This window comes from Lacerta agilis, chromosome 15 (assembly GCF_009819535.1).
Source record: "Lacerta agilis isolate rLacAgi1 chromosome 15, rLacAgi1.pri, whole genome shotgun sequence".
In the NCBI taxonomy this organism is placed as follows: domain Eukaryota; kingdom Metazoa; phylum Chordata; class Lepidosauria; order Squamata; family Lacertidae; genus Lacerta; species Lacerta agilis.
In genome coordinates this window covers 11,895,994-11,908,875 of record NC_046326.1, presented here as the reverse complement: position 1 = coordinate 11,908,875, position 12,882 = coordinate 11,895,994, and the positions used below count along the sequence as shown (strand labels likewise).

At 43.2% G+C, this 12,882-nt stretch overlaps 1 protein-coding gene across 2 annotated transcripts; it reads left to right on the top strand.

The window, feature by feature from the left end:
• Positions 1-129: 129 nt before the first annotated feature.
• On the top strand, positions 130-12,597 carry SPA17 (sperm autoantigenic protein 17). 2 transcript variants are annotated; one of them, XM_033172212.1, is made up of 5 exons: positions 130-305; positions 4,809-4,988; positions 9,158-9,228; positions 9,880-9,945; positions 12,270-12,597. In XM_033172212.1, exons 2-5 carry the CDS (start codon positions 4,835-4,837, stop codon positions 12,480-12,482), a joined length of 504 nt encoding a protein of 167 aa, XP_033028103.1. In that variant the 5' UTR covers positions 130-305; positions 4,809-4,834; the 3' UTR covers positions 12,483-12,597. The 2 variants fall into 2 exon arrangements, with proteins under 2 accessions (XP_033028103.1, XP_033028104.1); XM_033172213.1 differs by having other exon boundaries at positions 4,803-4,988.
• The last annotated feature ends 285 nt before the right edge of the window (positions 12,598-12,882 follow it).

Here is a 12,882-nt window from a genome sequence, read left to right as displayed (position 1 = left end):
CTGCCTGCGCCCTACTGAGCGCCATAGGGCGCAGCTTAGGCCGCGGCCCTGAAACCCCGGATGTTGCCGGGCGGAGGTGGGAGGGGGGCGTCGCGTGACGACGACGCCGTTTGTTGCGTAAGGCCTTCGCGAACCCCTGAGGCGGCTGCCGGCTCCCGCTCTGCCCCGCAGAGTCCAAGTCAATGGGCCCTGACTAGACGCGATAGGAGCGCTGGCTCCCCTGCTTCGGCCAAAAGGCTTGGCCTCAACACCGCCTCCTTCTCTGGCCACGCCGCGAGCTCCCCCTTTCGTAAACGGGCAACCAGGTGAAACCCGAGAGCGGCGCTGAGGCAATTTCAATAAGCGGAGGCCTCGAGTGGGCGGGCCGCCGTGGCGGGGGGGAGGGCAGAAACTTTTGCTTGAAAGGCGTGTCCGTCGTCCAATAGGTGGGCGGCTCCGGGTATCCGAGAGGCGGGCCTTGGTTTGGAGAACGAATCTGGGGCCGCGCGAGAGTGACCGGCCGACCGATTCGCTAACGGTTCGCTCTTGTGTCCCTCCCCGCTTGTCGTCCCGTTTCGGGTTGCCAAGGCAACTAACAACAATCGCAGAGCTTTTCTTTCAGGCGAGTTGAGAAAAAGGGGCGAGAGGTGGGATTTCGTTATCTCTCCCGCCGCTTCCTCTCCCGCTCCTCGCAGTCAAATAGGCTGAGGTGGGATAAGACTGATAGGAGTGCGAGGAGCCGCTTTGTGACTGTATCTTCAGGTGGGGCGAGGCGGGAGAGGGCGAGCGTTCCTGAGCATGGGCAGAGTGCCTTGTCCACACGAAGGGGCGGCTAACCCAGGCAGTGGGGAATAAGTGGATCTACGGCTATTCCTGGCTGTTGGCCCTTCTGGTTTAGGGCTGCTGGGACCTGGAGTCCAGCAACGTCTTGAGGGCCACAGCAACTTGGCCGATGGGATTCCGCCTCAAGCGGCCCAGCTCAGTGTGCGCCTTTAAAGTGGATTTAATAAACTCTGCGGGACTTCTTTGCGCTGAAGAAAGTGAGGGGAAAACGCACTGGATTATTTATTTATTTATTTATTTATTTATAACCCCTCCCATCTGGCTGGGTTTCCCCAGCCACTCTGGGTGGCTTTCAACAGAACATTAATATCAGAATAAAACTTCTAACATTAAAAACTTTCCTAAACAGAGCTGTTATCAGATGTCTTCTAAAAGTCAGATACCGTAGTTGTTTATTTCCTTGACATCTGATGGGATGGCTTTCCACAGGGCGGATGCCACTACCAAGAAGGCCCTCTGCCTGGTTTCCTGTAACTTCTTGCAGGGAGGAAACCAACAGAAGACCCTTGCAGCTGGACCTCAGTGTCCAGGCTGAATGATGGGGGTGGAGACGCAGGCAGTTTAGGGTTTTAAAGGTCAGCACCAACACTTTGAATTGTTCTCAGAAACGTACTGGGAGCCAAGGTAGGTCTTTCAGGACCGGTGTTACATAGTCTTGGTGGCAATTACCAGTCACCAGTTTAGCTGCCACATTCTGGATAAATTGTAATTTCCGGGTCACCTTCAAAGGAAGCCCCACATAGAGTGCATTGCAGTAGTCCAAGCGGGAGATAACTAGAGCATGCACCACTCTGGCGAGACAGTCTGCAGGCAGGTAGGGTCTCAGCCAGTTCGGGATTAAATTTGCTTCATGTGACATCATGTTACCTCCTTGCAAACAAATCAAGATCAAGCTGAACACTCAGTGAATGGGTTGTGTGGAAGTGACCAGGGATTGTTACTCTTGCATCTTAAAGCATAGCACCTGTCTTATGCTTGTGTGTGCAGATTCCCAGCAAATGGGAGACCCAGGGCACTTCCAGACGACCTATTTATTGTGCATTTATTCACATTTGATGGTATGTGATTGAATTCCACCTGAAATTGGTGACAGTCTAGAAGTGGCCCAGCTCCTCTTCTTCCAGGAAGTGCTTTTTTAAAAAGACCATTATAAAATAATGGAACTGGAAAACAGGTCACTAATCCCTAATAATAGGTATAGCTCATTACAAGTAATATTTTAATATATTTTTAGATTGTTGTAACCTGCTCTGGGACCTCATGGTGAAGGGAGGTTAAGAAATTAATCATAAATTAATAATATCAACCATGTTGAATGGTAACATGTTAAAGATAGACAAGAATAAACCGAGCTGGGGGAATTGCTGGGGCAAAAGATGTCTGTGACTTTTCTATGCTGATCTCAAAGATAGAACAAGAAAGCACAGTGACCAGTAAATTGTACGTTGCCCTAGAATCCTAAACAAAATGAAGGGTGCTATATACAGTAAGGGTGCTATATGTGCTTTAAAAATAATGGTCAGTTGTCTAGGGGAGGGCATTCTGCAGGGTGGGCACAACTGCCGAAAAGCCCCTCTGCCTGGTTCCTGTAGCTTCACTTCTCGCAATGAGGAAGCTGCCAGAAGGCCCTCAGAACTGGACCTCAGTGTCCGGGCTAAACAACGAGGGGGAAGATGCTCCTTCAGGTATACAGGACTGAAGCTGTATACTCATTGAGTATAAATCCCACTGAGTTCAGTGGAACTTATTCTCAAGTAAGTGTTCTCAGGACTGCATGCAGCTACAGGCAGTAGTTATACCACAATTTAAAATATTTTCCCAAATAAAAATTACAAATTTATGGAAGTTTTGCATTCTGATCCTTTGCAGGCAGTTCAGAATGCAGAACGTATTGAGGTCAAGGAGACTTAAGTATAGTTTGATTGCAATCACAGTTACCGTATTAGCAGTACATTATTATGTTTACTGAGAAGTAAGTTTCACTGTTGTCAGTGGTGCTTATTTCCAGGTGGTTAGCATAGGATTGCAATCCAATATGCACTTAATTAAGAGAAAGTCCAATTCTGCTTGCTGTGGAGTACTTAGACATGTATAAGATTGCACTGTTGAATGTGTTTGCGAATGTATGAGTTTGTTTCCTGTTTCCAGATCTGAGTACTTGTGCTTCTAATTACATCCATTAGGGTAATGAGAGGTGCACAAACTCATATTTGTAACCTCGCTCAAGCTGTGAAGGTAAACTGTGACTGTATAAAAGGCAACTGAAATTTTAGCAGAGGTGTAATATGTACTGAATAGAATGAATTAAGGCTTCTATCTCTGCTGTAACTCCTGCATTCCCTGACTTTGCTTGCTACTAAATTCATAAGTAGAACTTCACAACAAACTGTTGTCATTTAATATCCTAGAGTTTATTTCTAATGGCAGAAATGAGGAAACAGAGGTGCTGTATAGGATCTCTGACTTTTGTATTGACTGCTTTGCTGTGCTTTTAAACATCTGTTTGAAATGCAATTAGCTAGTGAAAATATGTACTGTACTCCCATGCTGTAAAAAGTAGGGCCCACTTTATCAAAGAGTTAAGTGTATGAACTTCAATCACATAAGCAGATAAATTTGCATATGGGGGGATTCTTACGGAAGATAGCATACTTTTTGTGTTTAGATGATGCATTCAAGCATAGCATATGTACAACAGTGCTTTCTTCTGGGGGGATGCAAGGGGATGCATACCCCTAAACATTTTGTGAATCTTAAGTTTGGCATCATTGAGGGGCAGTATTTCAGTATGAGTAGGAAAGTGAGAGTACCCCTAAACATTTTTTTTTAAAAAAAGCACTGTGTACATACATCAATAATTTTATTTGTATGTCACCTTTCCACAGTTCAAACCATGCTCAAGGTGGCTTACAACATGAAAAGTATACATAATTACAACATAACAAAAGTAGCCATCAACAATAAATAAAACATTAAAAATAAACAACCAAAATGAACAATTTCATAAATCGCAACAAGATACATAATTAATAAATGAACTCTGCTTGAGGAAGGTTGCTTCTCTCTCTTTAGGCTAGCTTCAACACAGACACTCACAGACCCCACTCTCTGCGCTCTATCTAGACACACAAGAGTCATTATCAGTAGTCAAGGGCACATTCCAGCTAGGGGGAAAATATTTACAGATGGTGCAGCTGGGGAGAGTGTGTAGGCTGGGGACATTCTGATGGTTAGCTAGAAATTCTTGAAGGACCACATCTGGCCCAGCCCTGCACTAGGGCCTCCCTACACAGCAGCCCTCTCAGTGTCTGACCATTCACCATGAAGGCAGGAGGTCCCTCCTCTTACAGGAAGATCTGAGGCTGCCTTCCTAGCCTTTCTTCATGCTAGCTGCACCCCCTTTCTTGAAGAAAAGGGGAGTTATTCATGCAAAAAAGATCATGTTAGAAGAGGAATATATCTTGTCTTTCATTTGTGGGCATTTTGCCTTGATATGGCACTTGCCATATAAGTACCTGTATTAAAAATATTTTTTAAATTACTCCCCCCCCCCCAGCATGGTTTCTCTGGTCTCATAGTATGGCAGAGAAGGGAGTGCAGTCTGTGCTCCTGAAAGAAAATTATTTTAAATTAAATACCTTCTCCCTGGTTAAATGAGTGCTTGTTTTGGGTTGATTAAATGTTTTTCATCAACAGATCTCATAAATAAAGCATTGCAACCCCAGAGCAAAGCTGCCGTTGCAGATTTCTGAATATCTGATAGCAAATTGCAGTGATGATTATTGTTATTTTGTGCTCTTTGTGCCTTAAGTATAATGTAGGCACTTGTGTTCATGCTTCATTCAGTAAATGATGCAGTGGGTGGGGAATGTATGAGTTTCATAACTTCAGTTGTAATACCTGTAACACCTGTATGTATTAGACCAACAAAAATTCTGTTTTTCAGATACAAAAATAATGCAATGCTCTTGTTAATGAAACTGCAGGTGGAATAGAAACCTATTGAGAGACAATGTCCATTCCATTCTCCAACACCACTCAACGCATTCCTCCAGGATTTGCAAATCTGCTCGAAGGGCTTGCCAGGGAAGTCTTGAGGAGCCAGCCTGCGGATATACCAAGCTTTGCAGCCAAGTATTTTGAAACTCTTCTCATTGAAAGAGAAAGTGAGCATAAACAGATAATTTCACATATGTTTAACGTATATGTGCACACATTCTTTTCCCTTAGGAAAGATCCAAACCAACCTAATCCTATGCACAGTTACTCAGAAGTCCCACTGTGTTCAGTGGGACTTCCAGGTAACTGTGTACAGGAACCTTTGTCAACTGGTGCCCTCCAGATGTTTTAAACTACAGTTTCTATCACAGTCTTTCAATAGTCAGGGATGATTGAAGCTGTCCATAGCATCTGGAGGGCAGATGTGGAAGTCTACTGTTTGTGGTAGCCACCATAAAACACTACCCAGTACTAGCTTTACACAAACAGAGGCATTTTCTTTAGGTCATGGGAAACCTAGATTGGTGGGATAGGAAGAAGAAAATGCACTGGAAATCTGAGGGTGCAGAGAAGACATGTTCCTCTTTCCCTTCTTGGCCATTTGGTGTGCAAGTACAGAGTACATGGCTTGCTCTATGAACAAGGAGCAAAGATTCCACATCTTTACACTTCTCTTTCCCAAGATAGAAGGTTTCTTACACACTATTGCCTTTTGACCCTCTGCTAAAAAGCAGGTGTAGGACTTTCCTGTCTACTTTATATATAGGTACTATCCAGGAGGGATTGCGGGTGGCGCTGTGGGTTAAACTACAGAGCCTAGCGTTTGCTGATCAGAAGGTCGGCGGTTCGAATCCCCACGAAGGGGTGAGCTCCCGTTGTTCGGTCCCAGCTCCTGCCCACCTAGCAGTTCAAAAGCACGTCAAAGTGCAAGTATAGTGGTGCCTCGCAAGATGAAATTAATTCGTTCCGCGAGTGCTGTCATATAGCGGAAATTTCGTCTTGCGAAGCATGGTCAGAGGAAGCGAGGTTTTACCAACCCCCCCCCCCAAATGCAAAACATTTTCGTTTTGCGAGTCATGGCCATAGGGAACTTCATCTTGCGAGTCACCCTTTCGTTAGCGAATGCCTTTCGTCTAGCGAGTTTTTCGCCTAGCGAGGCATTCGTCTTGTGAGGTACCACTGTAGATAAATAGGTACCGCTCCGGCGGGAAGGTAAACGGCGTTTCTGTGCGCTGCTCTGGTTCACCAGAAGCGGCTTAGTCATGCTGGACACATGACCCGGAAACTGTACACCGGCTCCCTTGGCCAGTAATGCGAGATGAGCGCACGACTGGACCTAATGATCAGGAGTCCCTGGATTGCTGTCAAGTAGCTTCAAATGAAGCCCCTTTCTTCATTTGAAGCTACTTGACAGCAATCCAAGTATGATTAATTTCATGTTGTTGTGGCCTTCTCTTGATAATGTGGGACTCCTAGTTCTCTGGGAGAATTTTTATGAAGCATTTTTTAAAAAAATAGCTGGCTGGAGGAAGCAGTCTCGCTGACTGACCAAGCTACAAACATGTGGTGGTGTTTTTAATTGCAGGATGACTCACAGTGAAGCTCAGAGCTATTTGGCCTCTTTTTTGTTTTTAAAATGTCTACTAAATGACACTTTTGGAGAAGGTTTATAGTGTTATGCAAGGAAAGTTAGTGAGCAGTAAATGTTCTGGGTGCAAGAGAAAGAACCCCTTACCATCTCATATAATTAGTTATTTTTCCTCTTTTCAGTGGCAAGACTCAGTTGTGCCTCAGAGCTACAGGTGGAAGCCTACACTTTTTTGCTTGGAATGATACCCTCCTTTCAAAATACACTGTTCTTTAGCAGACCTTCAGAATGTAATTGGTTCTATAAGTGAAGATGTTGCTAGGCAGACAGACATTCAGGAGGGTTATTTTAATTTTATAGGGCACACAGCACCAGCAGTTTCATAATGGGGTTCTGTGAGTTCTACACCTTATCCACCTGGCCCCGAAACATAAATTGTGAAGCCAGATTTTATTATGCAACTTAAGGACACTGTGCAGATCTGTTTGCATAAGCAGGACAGGAAAAATATTTCCAGACATGGGGAGCCAGGCTAAGCTGCTTACGTTTGCTTTTTAAGAGTCTAAAAAGTCATGTTTAGGACAGGGATGGAGGTAGAGCATGTCACCCTCCAGTTGGTGTTGAACTCCAGTTACCATCAGTTCCAGCCTGCATGACTCATAGGCAGGGATAAAGCAAGGGCCGGTCCAACTGCACATTCCCCATACATACATGGTTAGGGCACTGCCCTACGTAGGACTGGAAAAACATATGTGCCGTAATGACTTTTTCAGCAAGGTATAATAATAATAATAATAATAATAATAATAATAATAATAATAATAATAATGATAGAAACAAACAAACAAATAATTTACTATTTATACCCCGCCCATCTGGCTGGGTTTCCCCAGCCACTCTGGGCAGCTCCCAACAGAATATTAAAAACATGATAAAACATCAAACATTAAAAACTTCCCTAAACAGGGCTGCCTTCAGATGTCTTCTAAAAGTCTGGTAGTTGTTTATTTCCTTGGCATCTGATGGGAGGGCGTTCCACAGGGTGGGCACCATTACCGAGAAGGCCCTCTGCCTGGTTCCCTGTAACCTCACTTCTCTCAGTGAGGAAACCACCAGAAGGCCCTCAGAGTTGGACCTCAAGTGTCCGGGCAGAACAATGGGGATGGAGGTGCTCCTTCAGGTATACTAGGCCGGGGCCGTTTAGGGTTTTTACGGTAGTTACCAGCACTTTGAATTGTGCTTGGAAACATCCTGGGAGCCAATGTAGGTCTTTCAGAACCGGTGTTGTGTGGTCTCGGCGGCCGCACCCAGTCACCAGTCTAGCTGCCACATGAAGACACCATTATATATCTGTTCTTGTGAATCACCTAGACTCTTCCCCTCCCACCACCTTGATTGTGTTGACCCCCCCCCCCCTTTCTTGAGTTCAGTATTTTTTAAAATGGGATTTAATTTCTATCCTACTTTTCCTCCAAATAGTTCAGGGTAGTGCACCCACTTTATCCTTGCAACCTGTAATGTTGCTTTGTAGCTGGGTGGATATTTGAACCGATATCTCCTTGGTCTGAGACAATGAAATATAACATTGTGAGCATTTGTTTTGTTGTTTATGTTTTTAAAAATATCTTACGGTCTCAGAATGGAAACCGTTGAACTATATGAACGTCCTAAGCCTGTTTGTGTATTCCAGCCCAAAAGCAGGCTATGTATCTAAAAAGAAATAAAGAGTTTGGGCCACAGGACACTGAGATTGTTTCCCGCCTGTGATTAATGTACCTGTGGAAGTTGTCTGCTTAGGATGGGTGATGATGAACAGAGTGGAATAAGCAGTTGTACGCAAGATGGGGTTGGTCTTCCAAAGTAGTATGAACCAAGTAGCAGTTCTCAGTTTGTGGGACCTGAAGTAGTTGCTGAAAACAGATTTAGGCTGTAATACTATTGATAATTTCTTGGGAGTAAATGTTTATTTCTCAGGAGACGTGCATAGGATTGCAATGTACTAACTCCTTTTTGCACCATCTGTTACTTAAAATGGTATGAGTAGCCAGTATAGTCACTTCTCATTCTGCCACAAACTGTCCTTGATTACCATTCTACTTCCCACTTATTCATGCAAAATTGGATACCTTAACTCGGTAAGACTAGGCAATTGTTTCACGACATGTATCATTCCAGCTCTTACTCTACATTTCTTTTATTATCAGATCCCATTTCCCTGTCAAAAACAAGATGTTTTAAAGCTTTGTGTTGCTCATTCACTCATTTACTGTAACCCATCATCTTGGTTGTTTCTACTCTTTTCTTGGAAGGAAATACATGAGTTCTGACTTACCATCCTGACTCAACTCCATAGAGAATCTTGCAGTTGCTTCCCCCTTTCTTTTGCACTTGGCTGTATATAAGTACACAGGTGTAAGTATGGGCGGGGTATAAATAAATTGTTGTTGTTGTTGTTAAGAGATTTTTTAAAAGAAAAATGATCCTACAATCCCTAAAGCTGAAAGTGCATAACTAGACCAAGACATGTTGTTTGATACCTGCATTTCATTGCAGCTGCTACTCTAAATACTTGAATGGGTGACTTATTTTGGTTTTGTCCCAACTAAACTGTACTTAGAGTAGTAGACACACAAGAACAATAGACCCAAGTTAGCTATGTCTATTTAATTTTGGTGATTAGCACTGGATACAACCCTTATACCCTTATTTTTGTATATATAAAATAATTCACTGTGTATTTTCTTTTAGAAAGTGGTTATGATCCATGTGAATGGGGAGCAAAAATAGAGGACCGATACTACAATAACCATGCCTTCAATGTAAGTCTTATTTTATGGTGGCCATATATTTTTCAACATGCAGAACTTGGGGCCAAAGACATGACATTAGAGATCAAAGACCGGGGGGGGGGGGGACTAATGGCCCAGAGGGGGTGGGCAGAGAGAGCTTAGTGGCATAGGAAGCACTGTGGTGATTTGGAAGGGCAGATTAAACACCTGTATCCCCCCAATTGTTATGCCTGAACTGAATCAAAAGCTCAGAAATAATTCCAGGTGCTCATTTAACACTTGAATGTGTCAATTGTGTACTATGGAAGGTGGTAGAAAAAAACAAATAAATGTGTTTGTTGATTTGGTCACAGAAGCTGTCAAGGCATGTACATAGTCCACCCCTTCCTAGACAGTGGGTGAGGAACTTGTGACCTTCCAAATGGTGACACACTTCAGTTCCCATCAATCCTGACTCACGTTGTTTGAGGAAATGGGAGTACGACAGCATCTGGAAAACTACAAATTTCCTGCCCCGATCTAGAGAAAACCACACACCCAAATGATTGTGAGCAACTTCCTGACCCTTCTCATCCCACACCTTGATTGGGCCAAGTGATAAAATTAAATATCACCTGTACCACCAGACCTTGGTGCTCTTCTTGCAAGCAAGTGCATTGAAAATAGCCTTTGTTTTTGCAGGAACTTGCACCACCAGGAGGTGGTGATAAAGCAGAGGAGAAGAAGGAAGGATCTGATGCACAGCCAGTAAGCAATCTTCAATGAGTTCACTGTATATTTTTTTTAATCTGAAGACCATTCTCAGCCCTTTGCTAACATAGCTAAATCACGGCTGACCTTGCCATGTCCCAAAGCTTCCATGAGACAGTGTAGAATCAGTGAGGCCAGAGTTAACCTTTGCAGAGAGTGCAGCAACAGTCAATTTGTCAAGATCTTTTCACTTTTCGAAATAATTTCCATTGCTTTTTACAGAGGGAGGCATCCAATCGAAACAACCCACCTCTTCCCACCATGCGCACACTGTGCCTTCCTCAAATATACTCCAGAGGGTTAGGGTAACTGAGAACAGATTGGGGAAGGGGCAGAATCTGTTGCACAAATGGAAATCCTTGTGAACACAGGACTGTGACGTACCAACTTAGCTCTACTTTGGATACAACCCAGAGACTCTTACCAGTGGCAATCTATGGAGTCTCTTCTTCCCTGCATGGATTCCAGTTTCAAATCGCTGGTTGCTGATCCACCCAAAATAATCCTTCACTTGAAGTTAAATGAGGAGAAAGAGCAAGAGAGAGCTTAGTCACATAAGTGAGAGCAGTTAACACATCTCCAAATCTGCTTTGGATAAAGTGGCAGACAGTGGCAATGTGGTGTGGGGAAAATTAAACAGAAAATTTTCCAATGGAAAATTTTCCCATTTCATAAATTAATTAGTAACTGAATGGATGCCAGTTGCAAATGCAATATTAGGTAAGCTTGATGGTGTCAGGTAGAATAAACATTCCAAATCAGCTCCTTCTCACATGCAAGTAGCAGGGTGGTGGTGGGCAGTTGTCTCACTCAAATCAAGTAAAGAAATAAAAATATTTAACTAAGTAACATAAAGCCTGCCCCCCTCCCCAAATAAATCCTGGCTATGCCCATGCCCTCTCCAAGGCACCAGGATATTTTCCTAAGCAAATTGCCTTAATCTGCATAGAAATCTTCTGGAAATCCAACATCATATTTCAGGCATAGACAAACTCCGGCCCTCCAGATGTTTGGGACTACAATTCCCATCATTCCTAGGTAACAGGAGCAGTGGTCAGGGATGATGGGAATTGTAGTCCCAAACATCTGGAGGGCCAGAGTGCCTATGCCTGCCCTATTTCTAACATTTCCCCAAGACACTTGGATGTTTGAGTTGGATCTCTGAACCTGCAATCAAAGGGGGCAGCACAGCACTGAGAGCTGTGTTACACTTTTGTTCAACAAGTTCCATCTGGGAAAATGTAGGCACAGCCCAACCAAATGTTTAAAGTCCCATTGCTTTCTATACAAAAAAGGCTTGCAGTATGAACACCATAGGACTAAGGTGAAACTGCCATGCTTCCTTGTTATTTCTGCTGTTGCTAGAAGGTGTAATGTGGTTAATTTAATCTTGTTATATTGATACTCTAGTATTGAAATACTGCTTTCTGCATGCAGTTATAGTTGCTATTATGTTGTTGTTTTATGATGTTACTGTGAAATTGTTCTTGCAATGTTGATTTTGAGGTGTAGTACTCTTTTCTTTTTGGGACACACACACACACACACACACACAACATGATTTGCAATATATTGGCAGGTCAGAAATTATGAAACTGGTATCATGATATGGACTTAAAGCTGGTTTTGGACAATATATTGGTATATTGCCCAGCCCTGATGATGATGATATGTATATTTAGTCAGAAAGAAGTCCTGCTGTGTTTGTGGGGATTATTTCCAGGTAAGTGTGCAGATATTTGCAGGCTTAAGCTTCTGTTCTATTCACTAATTAAATCACTGGGATTTGAAACTTCTTAACTATGGATGAAGTGTACCCTCTGTATTTTGTAATGCTTGAATGACATTGAAGCCTTTGTCCATTGCAGGCAAACAGATTAGGCAACTGCAGCCTATGGCATTGCTCCCCTCTCTTCTGGTAGGGAATTTTTTCTTCTTGCATCCCAAGGATGAACAGTTGGTAATATCTAAATTCTAAGTGCTAAATTCTCACATTTTTAGCAGACAAAACTTCCTTTGAAAAAATGATGGAAAGTTGCCCAAGTGACATACAGAACATCTAGCACTAAAAATAGTCCTGTGAATATATTGTGGAAAGTACATATTTTAAAAATGACAAAACAAGTTGCATTTTGTTTTCCCACCCACCCTAGGACTCATAAACCACCTTCCAAAAGACCTTTGGAATAATGGAGGTTTGAGTTACTTTTAAAGCTCTCGCTCTCTTTTTCAAAGAGAGGTCTGTATATCTCTTCAAACCCCTCAGTTGGTTAAAGGCAAAGCTTAGACATGTACATTTGTTTTTCTTTTCCATTGTAAAGGAGGGAGGAGTGGAGAAACCAGCAGCAGGTATGAGTGTTATGAGCCTAACTGAAGAAGAGGCTGCTACAAAAATTCAAGCCACATACAGGGGATACAGGACAAGGAGGAACACAAAAGGCACAAAAGAAGAATTGGAAGAAGTGAGGGAGGAGGAGAAGGAACCGGGGAAGGAGGAAAAGCCAAGTGAACCGGAACAGAAAGAGCCACAGTAATGCTACACAGCAACCTGCCAGCAGTCAAGTTTAGAAGTGGTGTAAGGCAAAGCCCCTGGGTCTGCTTTAGGAGCATGTGTCACGTTTATGAAATAAACAATAACCTTCAAAAATGCACCTTGTCATTCTTGTTGCTCATAAGCAGAATGGCAGCCTGAATCTGTTTTAAGGCACAAATAGTGAGTCTCCTACTACATCATCCTTTTGGCTACATTGAGGAGCAAAAGGAGATATATGATCTTATGGCTCTGTTAGTATTTCATTTGCTAAGTGTTGTGGTTCTCTGGATGTAAAATGCAGAGCACTTTCATGAACGTTGTAGCCTGTACAATCAGACCTTGCTCTTGTCGTCTCCTTTTGTGGTTATGTCAGTCTTGGTGCCTCAGGTGGCTGGGCGGGG

Coding starts and splice junctions, on each gene's coding strand:
- SPA17 (XM_033172212.1), top strand. CDS start 4,835: ATGTCCATTCCATTCTCCAACACCACTCAACGCATTCCTCCAGGATTT. Junction 4,989..9,157: donor TCTTCTCATTGAAAGAGAAA/GTGAGCATAAAC, acceptor ATTTTCTTTTAG/AAAGTGGTTATGATCCATGT. Junction 9,229..9,879: donor ACAATAACCATGCCTTCAAT/GTAAGTCTTATT, acceptor TTGTTTTTGCAG/GAACTTGCACCACCAGGAGG.